General features: G+C 41.3%; 1 protein-coding gene across 2 annotated transcripts in view; it reads right to left on the reverse strand.

Moving 5' to 3' along the window:
• Positions 1-19,893, reverse strand: part of LOC126163187 (ATP-binding cassette sub-family C member 4-like) — a 310,113-nt gene that overhangs the window by 162,403 nt on the left and 127,817 nt on the right. For both annotated transcript variants that reach the window (XM_049920140.1, XM_049920139.1), the window contains exon 2: positions 16,455-16,565. In XM_049920140.1, the coding sequence (XP_049776097.1) occupies positions 16,455-16,565 (111 nt within the window). The remainder of the gene's footprint in view (positions 1-16,454; positions 16,566-19,893) is intronic.

A 19,893-nucleotide genomic window follows, 5' to 3' on the forward strand; every position in this document is an offset into this window, starting at 1 on the left:
TCTGGGAGTTTGTCTGCTTGTTAATATAGCACTGATTCTCTCACGATGTAGTTAAATGGATTGTTGAAATTCAAGGTATTTTCTCCGACTTCAAATGAAGTAAGATACCTTACATTGCTTTTCATTTCATCTAGAAATGCATCAGCTGAAACGTCGTTTTTAGGATTTGTGTGTATTGGCTTCATTTTACTGTAAGTCATCAGTTTCTTCTGTTTTCTTGAGTTTACTCAATCCCCTGCACCCATTACTTCATTGTCCACAGTCCCAAACCCATATTTTCAGTACTTTGAAAATGAACTTTCACTGATCCAGGAATATCCAGAACATTCACAGTACCTATTGCACCATCATCTGCCTCAGGTTTATCTTTCAAAGCATAATTATACGGATGAACAATAACCACATCAACATTTTCACTGTTTCCCTCAATCAGTCCTTCAAAACTGTCGTTATTTATAATGTCTAAAACTTCATTCATTGTAATGCCTTTAAACACTACATCACAGTGTGCTTACATTTTCTCTGTTCTATAGTGCTACACTAAATAAAGAAAACTTCACTCATCAACTCCACTACCAGATCTGAATGCTATTAGTGAATGACTTTCATTACAGCTGTGTCACCAGACGATACTGTTTCCACCAAGTGATCTAAGCATTTGTGGAAACTGTCGGCTCATTTTAAAATACAAGAAAAATCCCATTGTTTGTGTGTTCACTAATAAAAAATTTGCAACAATTACCGTCAGTCATGTAGGTTTATAATGTAATATCTGGAATTCTATATAAATTGTCCCATTATTAGTAATAAAATAAAAACCAATAGAGTCTAAAAATAGATCACTGGAAGATGATGGGTTAAAGACATATATATACCGTTCAACTTCTCTTTCAAGTCCGCTGGTCTCTGACAGAACTACAACGCCACCGGCAAACCTCAAAGTTTTAATTTCTCCTCTCCATTCTTCAGTTCCTCTCTAGATTTCCCCATTTCCCCTAGGTCTCCTTCACCGCATGGTGAGTATACAGATTAAATAACATGGGGAGCGGCCTACAAGCCTGTTTCACTCCTTTTCAACTTCTGAGTCCTTTTCACGTTCTTCGACTCTTTTAACTGCCATTACCGAGAAGAAACCATCTAAAGGAGAAGGTGTGATACGTCCTTGATGCATATTCACATGCGTCAAACGGTCAAAGGAGACAGGACTCTTGGTTTATTTGTGATTTTATTCTTCAGTCAGAATTTGTTCTCAGTTTTGGTCACTATTATTTACTTGACTTTTTACACGGTCAGCACCTACTTGTCAACAACAATAACTGATTTAGGATATCTTCTGTAGTTCCTTATTTCCCTCTTTGACGTCTATGTTTATGGTACGTCTCCTTGTATCAATTACTGAAATCTGTCATACGTTTATTGGAATCCATCAGTCTTCGCTGCATTGTCCTCGTTGGCAGTTTCTTTCTGCAGATTACATCGAAACCAGGTCCACAAGATTCCTGCAGTGTGAAATATTGGGATCGTGAGTGGGCACTCTACCTTTTTCATAAATTCTCAGATAACATAATCTGACTATTTAACACGATTCTTTATCTCAGTATCATTTAGATAATTATTCCACACAGTAGCAAATAGATTCCATCGGCCAGTATTACAACAACCTGAGCAAGAAAACAGAAACAGTGTCATCAACATTCTTAAATGTCGCCTGATTTTGGCTGCCGATTTCAGGCGTCTGATAGCAGCACTCACATCTTTCTGTCTCTCCTTGATAGTCCAAAGTACTTCATTATTTGACTCTTAACAGCCTTCACTAGAGTTAACAGTGTTGAGTTGTAATTCCGTGGTATATATATATTTTTGTCATACGACAACCATTCCGCTTAATAATGCTTTTTTCTACAAGCTTTACATGCCTAGTAAAGTAGGTTCATTAGTATTATTAAAAACTCAAATTCATTCTGAGACTTCACCAAAAGCGGAATTTGTATCGTAAAATTATGCGGCAATTTACTAATCATATCAGTCAGTGATGCAAAGTCTTTTCTAAACAAACTAAAAAGTTAACTTACTTTCATCTGCGTTTTCGAGGCCGACTGTCGAGGAGAAGTTCTGTGTGTTACAGTGCTTGTGTGTTTTTTAAAGTCATTTTCGCCTCCATGAGAATCAATAAAATATGAGAGACACACGATATAGTGAGTATCATGCTCATCTTCACCTTTTCGAAGCCACGAGTAAACTTTACACCATTCACTCTCGAACTTAGTTTTCAACTTCTGTTTCTTTTTTGGCACTTGCACTTTAATTTCGTTGTCCAATGACGAATCAATAGTCGTAAAAATGTTGCATGAGGGAAACTGCACAACAGTAGTTGTTCTTGCAGAGAAGCACTAACCACTGTTATGATCGACATCTGCCTCCACATCGGTTTTCGTGCCTAACAGAATAAATAAAAGTACAAGAAGAGACTATATAATATGCATATGTTCATATGGCCCATGTGCTACATACTTAATATTCTTTGAATACAAGCCTTCAAAGGTATATTGTGTTGCGAACCGGCTTTTGGCTTTCTAGGCCATAGTTAGGCAACTTGACAATGAACAGACAGCCCGCACAAAATCAGTGGGAGCTACTTTTTGAACAGCTAGAAGCTCTAGCAGATGATGTACGGATAGTCTGTTCAGTTGTTCCTGGCGTTGCAATTTTAATGGCCAGCGTTCAGCTAGGCGACACAGTCTCGCTCTGAGTTGACATGCCGCAGAAAATGTATTCAGCCTTCCGTGGCACATTAAGAGAAAAAGTTTTCTTTCTACAAGGAAAAATATGTATTATGCACAATAATGTATGTCGCTGTCTTAAAACAGGCACAGGGCTGAAGCCAGTTACGACCCAATAAATCATTTGTTGAAGGAATTTGTGACATTGTTGAATGTTGTGCATTTCTTTTCATCGTATCGTTATAATTCTACACAATCAGCGAGCTCTACAGACATTATGAGCAATATGAAAGTAAGTATTCATTTCTCTTCCACTCTTACGGCCACAGGTGATTGTAAATTTAACGCTAGACATCAGTATCCTTCGACCAAGTTGTGATATGGGGACGCAAAAGGGGCTCCTGAGACACATTTTCACCACTCATTCACTAGCACCTATTTTCCTGTACGAGACGGTATCTAATTTTCGTGAAATATGTTAAATAGAATTATTACATTTTATTCTAAACCGTCGGCTTAAAAGTAGATCTCTTGGAAGCCAATATGCTTTCTGCCACTATTGAAATGCTTCCTGAATGGTATTTCGTAGGGTGTCTGGTACCCTCAGTGATTCTGTAGTGCTGATTCCATAATGACACAGGATACTTCTGAATGACTGAAAACCATTTATTATTTTCAGTACTTTCTTAAATTCTGTAATCTTTCCTGCTTACACAGATGTATACTTTAGTGGGTTTAAAATGAAAACTGACAGCTATATACTAAATTTTTGAGTCAGTCGTGAATGTTGTCATGACGCCATTATTCAAACGATAGAAAAACATTAGTATTTCGCAAAACCGTTTCCAATGATTATATTTGGAGAACATCGTATATGTTGGAAACACTGCTAGCATCTGTAAATGATATGTTTTTGCACCTGTTTATTTTCGTTTTGGTAAAGAGTTTTGTTTACATCCAACTGAAAGTTTGTTGCCTAAGTGTTATTACAGATTTTTGTCAGCCTAGATGCTCATCAATGTGTAATAAATACTAGCAATGCCCCACATCAAGAAATTCGATTAAAGAAAGCTCTGTAGTACCGGTAATTAGTTTACCCACAAAGTAGTCCACACTACTGAGACGAACATACATATCAGTTTTTCAACAATGATTCCACTTTTGTTACCGGTGATGCTGTTTGTAGAGGATACTAAACAAACAGCATCACCGGTAACAAAAGTGGAATCATTCTTGAAAAACTGATATGTAGAGGATACTAAACTCTTCCCCCCCCCCCCCCCCATGAACCATGGACCTTGCCGTTGGTGGGGAGGCTTGCGTGTCTCAGCGATACAGATAGCAGTACCGTAGGTACAACCACAACGGAGGGGTATCTGTTGAGAGGCCAGACAAACGTGTGGTTCCTGAAGAGGGGCAGCAGCCTTTTCAGTAGTTGCAAGGGCAACAGTCTGGATGATTGACTGATCTGGCCTTGTAACAATAACCAAAACGGCCTTGCTGTGCTGGTACTGCGAACGGCTGAAAGCAAGGGGAAACTACGGCCGTAATTTTTCCCGAGGGCATGCAGCTTTACTGTATGATTAAATGATGATGGCGTCCTCTTGGGTAAAATATTCCGGAGGTAAAATAGTCCCCCATTCGGATCTCCGGGCGGGGACTACTCAAGAGGACGTCGTTATCAGGAGAAAGCAAACTGGCGTTCTACGGATCGGAGCGTGAAATGTCAGATCACTTAATCGGGCAGGCAGGTTAGAAAATTTAAAAAGGGAAATGGATAGGTTAAAGTTAGATATAGTGGGAATTAGTGAAGTTCGGTGGCAGGAGGAACAAGACTTCTGGTCAGGTGACTACAGGGTTATAAACACAAAGTCAAATAGGGGTAATGCAGGAGTAGGTTTAATAATTAATAGGAAAATAGGAATGCGGGTAAGCTACTACAAACAGCATAGTGAACGCATAATTGTGGCCAAGATAGATACGCAGCCCACACCTACTACAGTAGTACAAGTTTATATGCCAACTAGCTCTGCAGATGACGAAGAAATTGAAGAAATGTATGATGAAATAAAAGTAATTATTCAGATAGTGAAGGGAGACGAAAATTTAATAGTCATGGGTGACTGGAATTCGAGTGTAGGAAAAGGGAGAGAAGGAAACGTAGTAGGTGAATATGGATTGGGGCTAAGAAATGAAAGAGGAAGCCGCCTGGTAGAATTTTGCACAGAGCACAACTTAATCATAGCTAACACTTGGTTTAAGAATCACGATAGAAGGTTGTATACATGGAAGAACCCTGGAGATACTAAAAGGTATCAGATAGATTACATAATGGTAAGACAGAGATTTAGGAACCAGGTTTTAAATTGTAAGACATTTCCAGGGGCAGATGTGGACTCTGACCACAATCTATTGGTTATGACCTGTAGATTAAAACTGAAGAAACTGCAAAAAGGTGGGAATTTAAGGAGATGGGACCTGGATAAACTGAAAGAACCAGAGGTTGTACAGAGTTTCAGGGAGAGCATAAGGGAACAATTGACAGGCATGGGGGAAAGAAATACAGTAGAAGAAGAATGGGTAGCTTTGAGGGATGAAGTAGTGAAGGCAGCAGAGGATCAAGTAGGTAAAACGACGAGGGCTAGTAGAAATCCTTGGGTAACAGAAGAAATATTGAACTTAATTGATGAAAGGAGAAAATATAAAAATGCAGTAAATGAAGCAGGTAAAAAGGAATACAAACGTCTCAAAAATGAGATCGACAGGAAGTGCAAAATGGCTAAGCAGGGATGGCTAGAGGACAAATGCAAGGATGTAGAGGCTTATCTCAAAAGGGGTAAGATAGATACTGCCTACAGGAAAATTAAAGAGACCTTTGGAGATAAGAGAACCACTTGTATGAACATCAAGAGCTCAGATGGAAACCCAGTTCTAAGCAAAGAAGGGAAGGCAGAAAGGTGGAAGGAGTATATAGAGGGTCTATACAAGGGCGATGTACTTGAGGACAATATTATGGAAATGGAAGAGGATGTAGATGAAGATGAAATGGGAGATACGATACTGCGTGAAGAGTTTGACAGAGCACTGAAAGACCTGAGTCGAAACAAGGCCCCTGGAGTAGACAACATTCCATTGGAACTACTGACGGCCTTGTGAGAGCCAGTCCTGACAAAACTCTACCATCTGGTGAGCAAGATGTATGAAACAGGCGAAATACCCTCAGACTTCAAGAAGAATATAATAATTCCAATCCCAAAGAAAGCAGGTGTTGACAGATGTGAAAATTACCGAACAATCAGTTTAATAAGCCACAGCTGCAAAATACTAACACGAATTCTTTACAGACAAATGGAAAAACTAGTAGAAGCCGACCTCGGGGAAGATCAGTTTGGATTCCGTAGAAATACTGGAACACGTGAGGCAATACTGACCTTACGACTTATCTTAGAAGAAAGATTAAGGAAAGGCAAACCTACGTTTCTAGCATTTGTAGACTTAGAGAAAGCTTTTGACAATGTTGACTGGAATACTCTGTTTCAAATTCTAAAGGTGGCAGGGGTAAAATACAGGGAGCGAAAGGCTATTTACAATTTGTACAGAAACCAGATGGCAGTTATAAGAGTCGAGGGACATGAAAGGGAAGCAGTGGTTGGGAAGGGAGTGAGACAGGGTTGTAGCCTCTCCTCGATGTTATTCAATCTGTATATTGAGCAAGCAGTAAAGGAAACAAAAGAAAAATTCGGAGTAGGTATTAAAATCCATGGAGAAGAAATAAAATCTTTGAGGTTCGCCGATGACATTGTAATTCTGTCAGAGACAGCAAAGGACTTGGAAGAGCAGTTGAACGGAATGGACAGTGTCTTGAAAGGAGGATATAAGATGAACATCAACAAAAGCAAAACGAGGATAATGGAATGTAGTCGAATTAAGTCGGGTGATGTTGAGGGTATTAGATTAGGAAATGAGACACTTAAAGGAGTAAAGGAGTTTTGCTATTTGGGGAGCAAAATAACTGATGATGGTCGAAGTAGAGAGGATATAAAATGTAGACTGGCAATGGCAAGGAAAGCGTTTCTGAAGAAGAGAAATTTGTTAACATCGAGTATAGATTTAAGTGTCAGGAAGTCATTTCTGAAAGTATTTGTATGGAGTGTAGCCATGTATGGAAGCGAAACATGGACGATAAATAGTTTGGACAAGAAGAGAATAGAAGCTTTCGAAATGTGGTGCTACAGAAGAATGCTGAAGATTAGATGGGTAGATCACGTAACTAATGAGGAAGTATTGAATAGGATTGGGGAGAAGAGAAGTTTGTGGCACAACTTGACCAGAAGAAGGGATCGGTTGGTAGGACATGTTCTGAGGCATCAAGGGATCACAAATTTAGCATTTGAGGACAGCGTGGAGGGTAAAAATCGTAGGGGGAGACCAAGAGATGAATACACTAAGCAGATTCAGAAGGATGTAGGATGCAGTAGGTACTGGGAGATGAAGAAGCTTGCACAGGATAGAGTAGCATGGTGAGCTGCATCAAACCAGTCTCAGGACTGAAGACCACAACAACAACACTAAACTCTTACTAGTTTGTTGTTCTGTTACTGTCAAGCAGTCTACACCATCAAATTTGTTTGCATTTTGCCACTTCCTTCATCAAAGAAGACGCTTTGATAATCAATAACTGATTATGAAGTAATATCGCAAAACCCCCAGAATTTTACACATAGAGATCAATTACCTGCAGAAATCTACGGTTAGGCAGATATAATTTCTTTTAAACAATTATGTTTTCGTTTATGCAAAATGTATTTATCTCTATAGAAACCTCATGTAACAAAAAGAATTTAATGGTTATTTTTGCAGACGTATGTGGATATAAACATAATTAATATACATTCATCAGTGAAGCCACAGGTAAAAGAGAATGCCAAGGCGAATTTTAATGCTGTAGCATGAAGTGTATGCTTCAGCGATGTTCGGAGGCAAATTTTAATATAACTGAAATCTTCAATCACATTTTCTCGCAAGTTGTATTTTTCTGAATTTAGTTACACGTATGTCCTCACATTTCTAACACTAATTTTTTATCTGGAACTTCTAGCGGTCTATCACTACCTGGCAGACCCAAACTTTATTGAAGATTCACCTGAATTACAAAGTAATAAACTTTTTTTAAGAAGGCAAAATATTAAAACATATCACAATTTTTATTCTGGTTAATATTCTTCAAGTGTGGAACTGAATAGGTCTAGTACTTCACCCAATATATCATACATATGTGGTAAAAATTTGTTCCCTTTCGAATTATTTGATTAAATGGGACCGCAATTTAAAGAAGCATTTAGAAAATCTTGTTCATAATTTTCTTAATTATTGTTTTTTATAAACATCAATAAATCCTAAATTGTTCAAAATACTTCCAAATTTCTGAAAGTTTTCTGCATTAGCTGTGATAAACTACAAGATTGTAAAACCAATGAATGTAGGAATACGTAAGGCAATACTGACGCTATGACTTCTCTTAGAAGATAGTTTAAGGAAAGGCAAAAATATGTTTATAGTATTTGTAGATTTTGATAAGCTTTTGGCAATGATGACCGGAATACTCTATTTCAAATTCTAAAGGTGGTAGGGGTAAAATACAGGGAACGAAAGGCTATTTACAATTTGTACAAAAACCAGATGGCAGTTATAAGAGTAGAGGGGGACGAAAGAGAAGCAATGGTCGAGAAGGGAGTGAGTCCGGATTGTAGCCTATCTCCGATGTTATTCAATCTGCATACTGAGCAAGCAGTAAGGGAAACAAAAAAAAGGACTAGGAATTAAAGACCAGGGAGAAGAAATAAAAGCTTTGAAGTTTGCTGATGACATCTGATGACATTGTACTTCTGTCAGAGACAGCAAAGAACTTGGATGATCATTGAACAGAGTGGAGAGTGTCTTGAAAGGAGGATATAACATCAACAAAAGCAAACTGAGGATAACGGAATGTAGCTGAAGTACATCATGCGATGGTGAAGGAATTATATTAACAAATGAAAACTGAAAGCAGTAATGAGTTTTGCTATTTGGGTAGCAAATTAACTAATGATCGCAGAAGTAGAGAGGATATAAAATGTAAACTGGCAATGGTGAGAAAAGCTTTTCTGATGAAGAGAAATTTGTTAAATCGAATATTGATTTAAGTGTCAGGAAGCACATGGAAGTGAAACATGGATGACAAACCGTTTAGACAAGAAGAAAATACAAGCTTTTAAAATGTGGTGCTACAGAAGAATGCTGAAGATTAGATGGGTAGACCATGTAACTAATGAGAAGATACTGAATAGGATTGGTGAGACAAGAAATTTGTGGCACATCTTGACTAGAAGAAGAGATCGGTTGGTAAGCATATTCTGAGGCATCAAGGGATCACCAGTTTAGTACTAGAGGGAAGTGTTGGGGGTAGAAACAGTGGAGGGAGACCTCAAGACGTGAATGCAGTAAGGAAATTCAGAAGGATGTGGGTTGCAGTTGTTACTTGGAGACGAAGAGAGTAGCATGGATTTCTGTACCAAACCAGCTTCTGGACTGAAGACCACGACACATGTGGTGGTGCACTGTCACAATGGAAGCCCTGACAATTCGTTTTCTCAAGTTCTCGATCACACTTCTTAGAGCACAGCAAAAGAACACAATATTAACTATCTGACCCAGAGAGACGAACTTTTTATGAACAATTTCATCAATATATACGAGAGAATTTTGTTCGCTGCAACACTTTTGAGACTTTCGCGTCTAGCCAGCGCTGTAAGAGAAGTTTAATACACTTCCTTGTTCTGTTTTGAAATTGTGGCATTCACTTTTTATGTGCTGCACCCTTTCTAAACTTACAAAAATTATTCTGGAAAATTAAGGTTTTTCCAAATGTAAAGACATGTTCCAAGGTTCCACCTACTCACTTACCCAGCAACAAATATTCCACTGAAATTTAAAAACCGCTCCCATCGAGAAAGCCTTGTCAATACTGTGTCTAGCCGTCTATCTGTTACATTGTTGCACTGCTACACACCAATAATCAGTTAAAGAAATCAAGTTATGTAGCAGTATTATCAAAAACCAGATACAAGTTAAATACATTCTTAAACTAAGGGTATTGTGAACTAACACGTTTTGAAACAGGTAAAATAGTTAATGCATTAACGAAACTCGCTTAATTTTCAAATATGTCATGTTTCATGGGAAAAGACATTTTTCTGTTCCCAGATAGGAGATGGTGAACGACGTACAAAGTATTGCTGTGCCATCCACATGTTATATAGCTAGTTTTAAAAAATTGTTGAATTTTTCTTGACATACAGTTCTGTAACTGAAGAATTGACAATACTTACAAATGATGCACAAAATGCAACCTCATGTCTAGCAACAACAAAAACTTCAAAATGGCACCAACTGCTTATGACCATCTGTAGTGAGCATTCCTTCATGTGATTCTAAAATCAGCCACTAAACTGAAGCACCGACTACACTATCCTCTAGGTACAATACTCTCCCCTACATAAAAAAATCTGTGCAGTAAGGACTTAGTATTACTCTTGACATGTTCAGCTTTTTTTCGCTGATGTGAAGGAGGACTTTTCTACTGCTTGGATATGTCCAGCTTTTTTTCGCTGATGTGAAGAAGAACTTTTCTAGTGCTTGGATCATAGATTAGCTTCAGGGTCATAGTCATAAATTCATCTTTTGGCACCATTGATAATCTTTGAAAATTGGCATCAACTGGAAGCGTCTGTTTAAGTTCCCTGAAAGACTTTCACGAGATGTTGCTCCTGATCATCTCCAAAGCCCCTGTGGCAAAAAATTCGCCGCAAATTTTCTCATTTTCAATTCGTCTGACAGAATAGGTTCACATGTAGAAAAACTTATTTCAGATGTCTTTCAGAGGTCTTGGGTGGTGTTTCTTCGATATTGCGGAATCAGATCCAGCACTTTCTGTACAGTTTCTGGTGTGATGACAGTTTACAGCTGTCCGAAACGGTTGCCATCAATTTGTTAGTTACCTGTTCCGTAGACGACAACGAAATAATGTGGAATGTGTCAGTTCACTGGAAATGCATACATGATTAATATTAACATTACTGAACATGCTACATTTAGTCCTACTCAAAAACTACACTCCTGGAAATGGAAAAAAGAACACATTGACACCGGTGTGTCAGACCCACCATACTTGCTCCGGACACTGCGAGAGGGCTGTACAAGCAATGATCACACGCACGGCACAGCGGACACACCAGGAACCGCGGTGTTGGCCGTCGAATGGCGCTAGCTGCGCAGCATTTGTGCACCGCCGCCGTCAGTGTCAGCCAGTTTGCCGTGGCATACGGAGCTCCATCGCAGTCTTTAACACTGGTAGCATGCCGCGACAGCGTGGACGTGAACCGTATGTGCAGTTGACGGACTTTGAGCGAGGGCGTATAGTGGGCATGCGGGAGGCCGGGTGGACGTACCGCCGAATTGCTCAACACGTGGGGCGTGAGGTCTCCACAGTACATCGATGTTGTCGCCAGTGGTCGGCGGAAGGTGCACGTGCCCGTCGACCTGGGACCGGACCGCAGCGACGCACGGATGCACGCCAAGACCGTAGGATCCTACGCAGTGCCGTAGGGGACCGCACCGCCACTTCCCAGCAAATTAGGGACACTGTTGCTCCTGGGGTATCGGCGAGGACCATTCGCAACCGTCTCCATGAAGCTGGGCTACGGTCCCGCACACCGTTAGGCCGTCTTCCGCTCACGCCCCAACATCGTGCAGCCCGCCTCCAGTGGTGTCGCGACAGGCGTGAATGGAGGGACGAATGGAGACGTGTCGTCTTCAGCGATGAGAGTCGCTTCTGCCTTGGTGCCAATGATGGTCGTATGCGTGTTTGGCGCCGTGCAGGTGAGCGCCACAATCAGGACTGCATACGACCGAGGCACACAGGGCCAACACCCGGCATCATGGTGTGGGGAGCGATCTCCTACACTGGCCGTACACCACTGGTGATCGTCGAGGGGACACTGAATAGTGCACGGTACATCCAAACCGTCATCGAACCCATCGTTCTACCATTCCTAGACCGGCAAGGGAACTTGCTGTTCCAACAGGACAATGCACGTCCGCATGTATCCCGTGCCACCCAACGTGCTCTAGAAGGTGTAAGTCAACTACCCTGGCCAGCAAGATCTCCGGATCTGTCCCCCATTGAGCATGTTTGGGACTGGATGAAGCGTCGTCTCACGCGGTCTGCACGTCCAGCACGAACGCTGGTCCAACTGAGGCGCCAGGTGGAAATGGCATGGCAAGCCGTTCCACAGGACTACATCCAGCATCTCTACGATCGTCTGCATGGGAGAATAGCAGCCTGCATTGCTGCGAAAGGTGGATATACACTGTACTAGTGCCGACATTGTGCATGCTCTGTTGCCTGTGTCTATGTGCCTGTGGTTCTGTCAGTGTGATCATGTGATGTATCTGACCCCAGGAATGTGTCAATAAAGTTTCCCCTTCCTGGGACAATGAATTCACGGTGTTCTTATTTCAATTTCCAGGAGTGTATATTTATAAACTAGGGTTTGATTTTGCTGTAATTGGAGACAACAACATATAAAGAGAGCAACAAGAAGATAGCTACAGAGGACATATAATGTCCCCTGTAGAATGATACCAGTAGCTGTTCGTGTGTTCTTGACACAATGTTTCACGTTATCAGTACTGGAAAAACATAAGACTCTACTGGACGTAACAGTATGAGGGATTGGTGAACAGTGTCTGTGTTGAGTTTCAATACGGTGTGGAAAGAAAGTGTAGAGTTATCAAAATGCATGGAAAGAAAACGCAGTATCCAGTTATTGGTAACAGGGAATCGTCATACCACTTTTTAAACAAAGTAATAAGAAGAAACACACCAGCTATAGAGCTGTTACTTTTTCTCTCACACAGTCTGAAAGTGCGAGTCAGTTCTTCAGGGCAGAATTAGAAAACCTATTGGACTTATACTTGAGGAAGAACAGAGCTATTTTATACTTCATAAGTCAACTATTAACCACGGTTTTACTACAAGAATACTTTATGAGAAGCACTTGGAGAAAAGTAAAATGCTTTTAACTGCCTTTTGGAAATGGAGAAAACTTATAATTGTGTACCAGATAAATATGTATGGGACTGTCTGTGAGTAAAAAATGCCTTAGAACATCAACGCTACAGTATGAAAATGGTATGAGCAGAGCATGGCCTCTGTACATCTTCAGAGCAGACGTCAGACGGGTTCAAAAAGAAAAGCAGGATTCAAGAAGCAAGTTGTCTCTCACAACTCTTATCCGTGAACATAATTGACGAAGTTTTAAAATAAGTTAGAAGAAAGGATCCAACACTAATCTTCTACTACGATGTAACGCTATGGGATGAGACAGAAATGTTAGTAGAAGCTATACTTTGCTTTGCTTCGTAAATGATGTTGATAGGTTTCAAAATCAGCAAATACTGCTGAAAAGTAATGATTCAAAAATTTTTTTGTGAAAACTCTTAAAGCTTTTTTAATTAAACCAACGTCATTAACATTCTACGAGTGCATATTTATTCTACATGACTACACGTTTGCAGACATCTGGCGAGAGAGTACTTCGAATTGTAGCGTGTAATATGGCGTGTGTAACGTTCCTCGATGCATGAGAAACAGAATACTGTAATCGAGTTTCGAATTCGAAGAGTTTGTCCCCACACGAAGCACTCCCTGCGTCATCACAACAATGCCAGCACACACACGAGCACGGCGACCTCTGCAGCAGTCCGACACCTTGTGTTCGCCGTCGTCCATCATCCTCCACACTGTCACGATTTGGATCCACCCGATTTTCATCTGTTTCCAACATTTAAAGAACGCTTTCGAAGTCTTCACTTTGACAGCAATGAAGCGAGCATGCAGAGGTCAGGTCGTCGCTCCGTCAACAAAGTCAAACATTCTACAGCGACGGTCTCAACAAACTGGTCTCTCGCTGGGAGAAATGTGCTTGTCGCCAAGGTGACTTTGCTCATCATCATTTAAGACTGATTACGCCTTTCAGCGTTCAGTCTGGAGCATAGCCCCCCTTATAAAATTCCTCCATGATCCCCTATTCACTGCTAACATTGGTGCCTCTTCTGACGTTAAACCTATTACTTCAAAATCATTCTTAACCGAATCCAGGTAGCTTCTCCTCGGTCTGCCCCGACTCCTCCTACCCTCTACTGCTGAACCCATGAGTCTCTTGGGTAACCTTGCTTCTCCCATGCGTGTAACATGACCCCACCATCTAACCTGTTCGCCCTGACTGCTACATCTATAGAGTTCATTCCCAGTTTTTCTTTGATTTCCTCATTGTGGACACCCTCCTGCCATTGTTCCCATCTACTAGTACCTGCAATGATCCTAGCTACTTTCATATCCGTAACCTCAACCTTGTTGATAAGGTACCCTGAATCCACCCAGCTTTCGCTCCCATACAACAAAGTTGGTCGAAAGATTGAACGGTGCACAGATAACTTAGTCTTGGTACTGACTTCCTTCTTGCAGAAGAGAGTAGATCGTAGCTGAGCGCTCACTGCATTAGCTTTGCTACACCTCGCTTCCAGTTCTTTCACTATGTTGCTATCCTGTGAGAATATGCATCCTAAGTACTAGAAACCGTCCACCTGTTCTAACTTTGTTCCTCCTATTTGGCACTCAATCCGTTTATATCTCTTTCCCACTGACATTACTTTCGTTTTGGAGATGCTAATCTTCATACCATAGTCCTTACATTTCTGATCTAGCTCTGAAATATTACTTTGCAAACTTTCAATCGAATCTGCCATCACAACTAAGTCATCCGCATATACGAGACTGCTTATTTTGTGTTCACGATGTGTGAGTTTGTTGAATAATAAAAATGTAGTAATGAAGAATAAATTACTAAGATGTAGAGAATTAATAACGTCTGTTTTATGTAGAATTCTTTAAGAATTTCACGCAAAAAATTCGGAGGCCCTATTTTCCAGCAAGCCCTCGTACAATACGTGTTTTGCAGAAATTCTCCGAGAACATTGGAAACGAGGTGACGGCTACTGCACATTACTTCCAGTAGTTAGACTTTCCTCTGAGGACAAGCCTATATATGGACAGACTGGTAACAGAATACGGAAAGGTTCCACTACATCAGTACTTAGGGGTGTAACAATTCTGCAGGCTGCCATGATCAGCCCTTAATAAACATGTATGTTTGATTGGCAGTTAAATGTTTTAAAGTCATCCATCTATTGAATGGAAAATAGCTTTTATTTATCCTACAAAAAGTATATATCGAAGAGCCTAAGAAACTTGTACACCTGCGTAATATGTGTGTAGGGCCCCAGCAAGCACGCGTAAGCGCCGCAACACGACGTGGGATGGACCCGACTAATGTCTGAAGTAGTGCTGGAGCGCTGACCACAAATCTGTACGACTACGAGGGGATGGAAATCTCTTCAGAACATCCCAGATATGCTCAGTAATGTTCATGTTTGGGGTGTTTGGTGCCCAGCGGACAGAAGAGTGTTCCAGGGGCCATTCTGTAGCAATTCTGGACGTGTGGGGTGTCTCATTGTCCTGCTGGAATTGGCCAAGTCCTTCTGAATGCACAATGGACGTGAATGGGTGCAGACAATCAGACAACATGCTTAGTTTGTGAAGTAGTCTCCATATCCGTACAATCTGAAACGAGACTCGTCCGACCAGGCGACATGTTTCCAGTCATCAACAGTCCAATGTCGGTGTTCACGGGCCCAGGTGAAGCGAAAGCTTTGTGTCGTGCTGTTATCAAGGGTACACGAGTGGGCCTTCGGCTCGGAAAGCCCATATCGATGATGAATCGTTAATGGTTCGCAGGCTGACATTTGTTGATGGCGCAGCATTGAAATCGGCAGCAGTTTGCGGAAGGGTTGCGCTTCTGTCACGTTGAACGATTCTCTTCAGTCGTCGTTGGTCCCGTTTTTGCAGGATCTTTTTCCGGCCGCAGCGACTCGGAGATCTGATATTTTGCCGAATTTCTGATAGTCATGGCACACTCGTGAAATGGTCGCACAGGAAAATCCCTTACTTCATCGCTACCTCGGATATGCCGTGTCCCATCGCTCGTGCGCCGACTGTAACACCACGTCCAGACTGTAACACCACGTCCAAACTCACTGAAATCTTGACTACCTGCCACTGTAGCAGCAGTGACCGATCTAACAACTGCGCCAGACACCTGTTGTCTTATGTAGGCGTTGCCGACCGCAGCGCCGTATTATGCCTGTTTATACATCTCTGTAGTTGAATACGCATGCCTATATGTTTCTTTGGCGGTTCAGTGTAGTTTTGTTACTGCATGCACTTAATTTTCACAATTTTCACACTTTCTCTTTCTAGGTGCTTCTATTAACAATTGTGTTTATTAGTTTATTATGAATCAGTTGCGCTAAGATATGTCTGTTATATTACTTTGAAACCAAATAATGATTCAGTGTTATCTTTTAGAACGAGTGTCAAAAATCCAACCTGCTGAAAATTTGTAATAGAGACAATAGGTTAGTTAGCATGTTTCCGACTTCCCCAGGTAAGCGATAAATGCAAAAATTAATACAGATCCGTTTAGAATGAAAATCTGATAAAGCTATTGTCAGGTAAAAGTAGAATAGGAAACAGAGTGACAGCCCATTACGGCGGGTGTACAAAAGTGAACGTACTTTTCCAGTCTGGTGCCCAGCTTCTCCGAGAGATCTGCTTCCAGTGTGTCGTACAGGTCGTCGGTTTCAAGGTCTTTCTTGGAACCGAGTACGAAGAGGTCTTTCAGCCACCTGAAACAAAATTTAGGGAACCTTCTAACAAATGCAACGTAGAACAAAATACAATAAAGCAGATCAGTCAGTACACTAGTGCACAATAATAAACCGCACTAAAGACATGAGGGTACATTTCAAAATCGGAACGAAGTAAAGCTTTATCACTACACACATGCTATAGTGCTCAAAACAAAAAAGCGCTTAAAATGAAGACATATTAATAAGCGAAATAAAGAAGAAAATTGCCGCACGAACAAAAGTCACAATACAAGGGTAGGCATTCCGTATGATGACATAGAAAGAGGTAAAGATTTTGATACGATTGTAGGGCTACAATTCAGGGACACTTGATGAAATTGAAGTATGATGTTTTGTTTCTCCAGTGAGTTATTGATTAATAAGTGATAACTAGAGCGCAGACTTTCATCCACCACCAAGTCGTAAAACTTGCACGCATTCATGCAATATCATATCATTAAGCATGCGCTATGAGATAGCAAAACAATACAAATACTGCATGCGGAATCAAAATTCAGCTGTATATTTATTTCTATTTTCTTCTAAAACAATATAAATTAACCAGTTTTTCCAGATTTTCTTCATTTTGGCTCATGCATTTATCAGACAGAACATTTTTCTGGATATGGAGCCGCGCGGAGTGGCCACGCGGTTTGAGGCGCCACGCAACGGACCGAGCTGAACCCCCCGCCGGAGGTTCGAGTCCTCCATAGGGCATGGGTGCGTGTGTTGTCCTTAGCATAATTAGTTTAACTTACTTTAAGTAGTGTGTAACACTAGGGACCGATGACCTCAGCAGTTTGGTCCCTTAGAAATTCACGCACATGTGAACATTCTGGACATAGAAAATTATTTTTCTACGTCACAAGAAGTGACAGGTGCATAGTTAAATTAGCATATTTCGAACAAAGTCAGGTCAAGATGGAAATCTTTTACATTTCGTGTCACCTTCTACTCAAAACCAAGGTTTGATCCGGTAACTTTGTTCATCTTACATTTTGCTGTAGCACACACCTCTCAGTTTTTGAATTTCTTCAATATTTGTCAGAGATTCCACCGGTTAGCTGTGTCTTCCAACTTCGTTATTGCTGTGGACAAATTTGCAAACTTTGATTTGATATAAATATGGTCTTACTTCAGATTCGTTTTCTTGAATGCTCTTTCGCATCTTTAATGCGAGCTGCGTCCCTGTCTTCGAAAGTGTCTACGAACTAAAACCGAAAAAAAAACCACTTAGGGGGCTATAACTTAGGACTTTTCAAGAGACTGAAGCAAAGAGATGCTAAGTTAAACAAATTTGCGGTAATTTATTTAAACATGTAACGGGCTTTAGGTTAGGATAAAATATTTTAATTTCTTTCCCGGCCTTCATCACACACGTGGAAGCATCCTTAACAACAATAGGACTCTTTTGTTATTTGAATTTATTGGCACGAAGCATACTGACTTCTGCCTGCATCTGCCGAGCCGAATTAGGGCGCTTTAAGTCACTATGACGTTTACTGACTGTAACAAAATTCACGAAATTTCTCTCCGCTCTTTTGGGGTAACTGATATGAGAAACTCAACAGAAAAAGGTGCTATGATGCCAGTTATTGCAACATATGCACTAATCCCAGAATGATGATGTAATGTGCATTACAAACGTCTAAATTCATCCAGTTACATCGATGAAATCTTCGAAATGCTCATTCTATCCCCAAATGTCCAAAACATGCAAACATGCATTTGCATTGAATTCGAGTTCCAGTGATAACACTGCCATAACGATTTTCTATTTGTTGCCGAGACGAGAGAGAGACAGAGGGGGGGGGGGGGGGGGGAGAGAGGGAGGAAAGGAGAGACCTGGAAATTAAATCATGTTAGTTGTTGTATGCAAACACATTTTTGGATGATGTTAGTTTTGATATAGCTCCTCTCACTCTATAATTCTCAATATTCAACGAGATAGTGGTGACCATTGGGTAGTTATTTTGTATGCACCGCGAGAACAAGGCTACAGACTACCTCTGTTGGGAGCCTGTTGGCAGGAAATCTCCAGAGATACCTCAGAGTTCGTTTGAGATTGGGCCGTTAATTTCAGGTAAAAATAGAAAATATTTCACAGCAATGTGGTTTTTCTTGCCGGCACCCGGTCTTAACGTACGAATGAGCCTGTTCACTCAGGCAAGCTTTTGTCATTTTAATGAAGTTGTTGCTAACATCCAACGTCCGCGTCGTTTAGTCTGTTGCCACTACAACGGACCTCTCACGCGCTGAGCGAAAGTCCAGTACTGAGAGGTTCGCGCTCAGAGGAGCTGTGCAGAGCCTCTAATGGAAGAGCTTGACGCTTACCGCTTGCGAGCCGTAAATCACCTTCACAGTTTACACGATCGTAAGCTAGGCGCCGAGCCGAACAACCTACAGGCTATCTGACACACGTCATTCTCCCTCAGTGCCTTACTAAATATCAGCATATCGATTTTGTAGCCGTTTTTCCTAAAAACTGATATGTATGCTAAACAGTTAAATCTGACAAGTAATACTAGTAGGCGTACATCCCGTTCTTCCGACTGAAGTGGAAAATAAGCTCACCGGACGACATATTAGCCACTGTCTCTGAAGAGCATACTTTGTGTAGAAGTAGACGAGGCGGTCATATGATCTACCACCGTTGTAAGTTACGGTAGTGAAGTGGTGTGTATGTGCCAGTCAGTTGTCGGTACCAGGTCAGTAAGGCGACATGACGTGAAACGTGGCAAGCTGGAAGAAAGGACCTACTGCGTTTGGACGGGCTCAGTACCACGCCGAGACAAGCCTTCCCATTTGCTGGTGTATCAGCGCGGTGTGACCAAAATGTCTACAAGGCATTGGTGTAGCACTCGCTGTGACGTAACATGGAGTAGGAACAGTTTACGCAAAAAGATCCCAACCAAAATGGGGGCGAGAGGAGTGGTACGCCTTGTCAGTGACAGTCGGTTTAAAACCCGAGAGGAATTTCTGCTGTCAATGACTGTAGATCCATCTGAAGCAGTTTCCAACTGAGGAGGTCACTGATTGATGCATTTGCTCTGGGGTACCTCTCAAAAGGCCACCGCTCTCATAGCGATACATGAAGCGGTATATTTTCGTAGCGTCAAACTACACAGAAACTAGACTGTAGCTAGAATGAGATTTTCACTGTGCAGCGGAGTGTGCGCTAATATGAAACTTCCTGGCAGATTAAAACTGTGTGCGCGACCGAGACTCGAACTCGGGACCTTTGTGAGTCGTGCTTCGGTAGCTCAGGTGGTAGGGCACTTGCCCGCGAAAGGCAAAGGTCCCGAGTTCGAGTCTCGGTCGGGCA

The sequence above is a fragment of the Schistocerca cancellata genome, chromosome 2 (genome assembly GCF_023864275.1).
Source record: "Schistocerca cancellata isolate TAMUIC-IGC-003103 chromosome 2, iqSchCanc2.1, whole genome shotgun sequence".
NCBI lineage: Eukaryota > Metazoa > Arthropoda > Insecta > Orthoptera > Acrididae > Schistocerca > Schistocerca cancellata.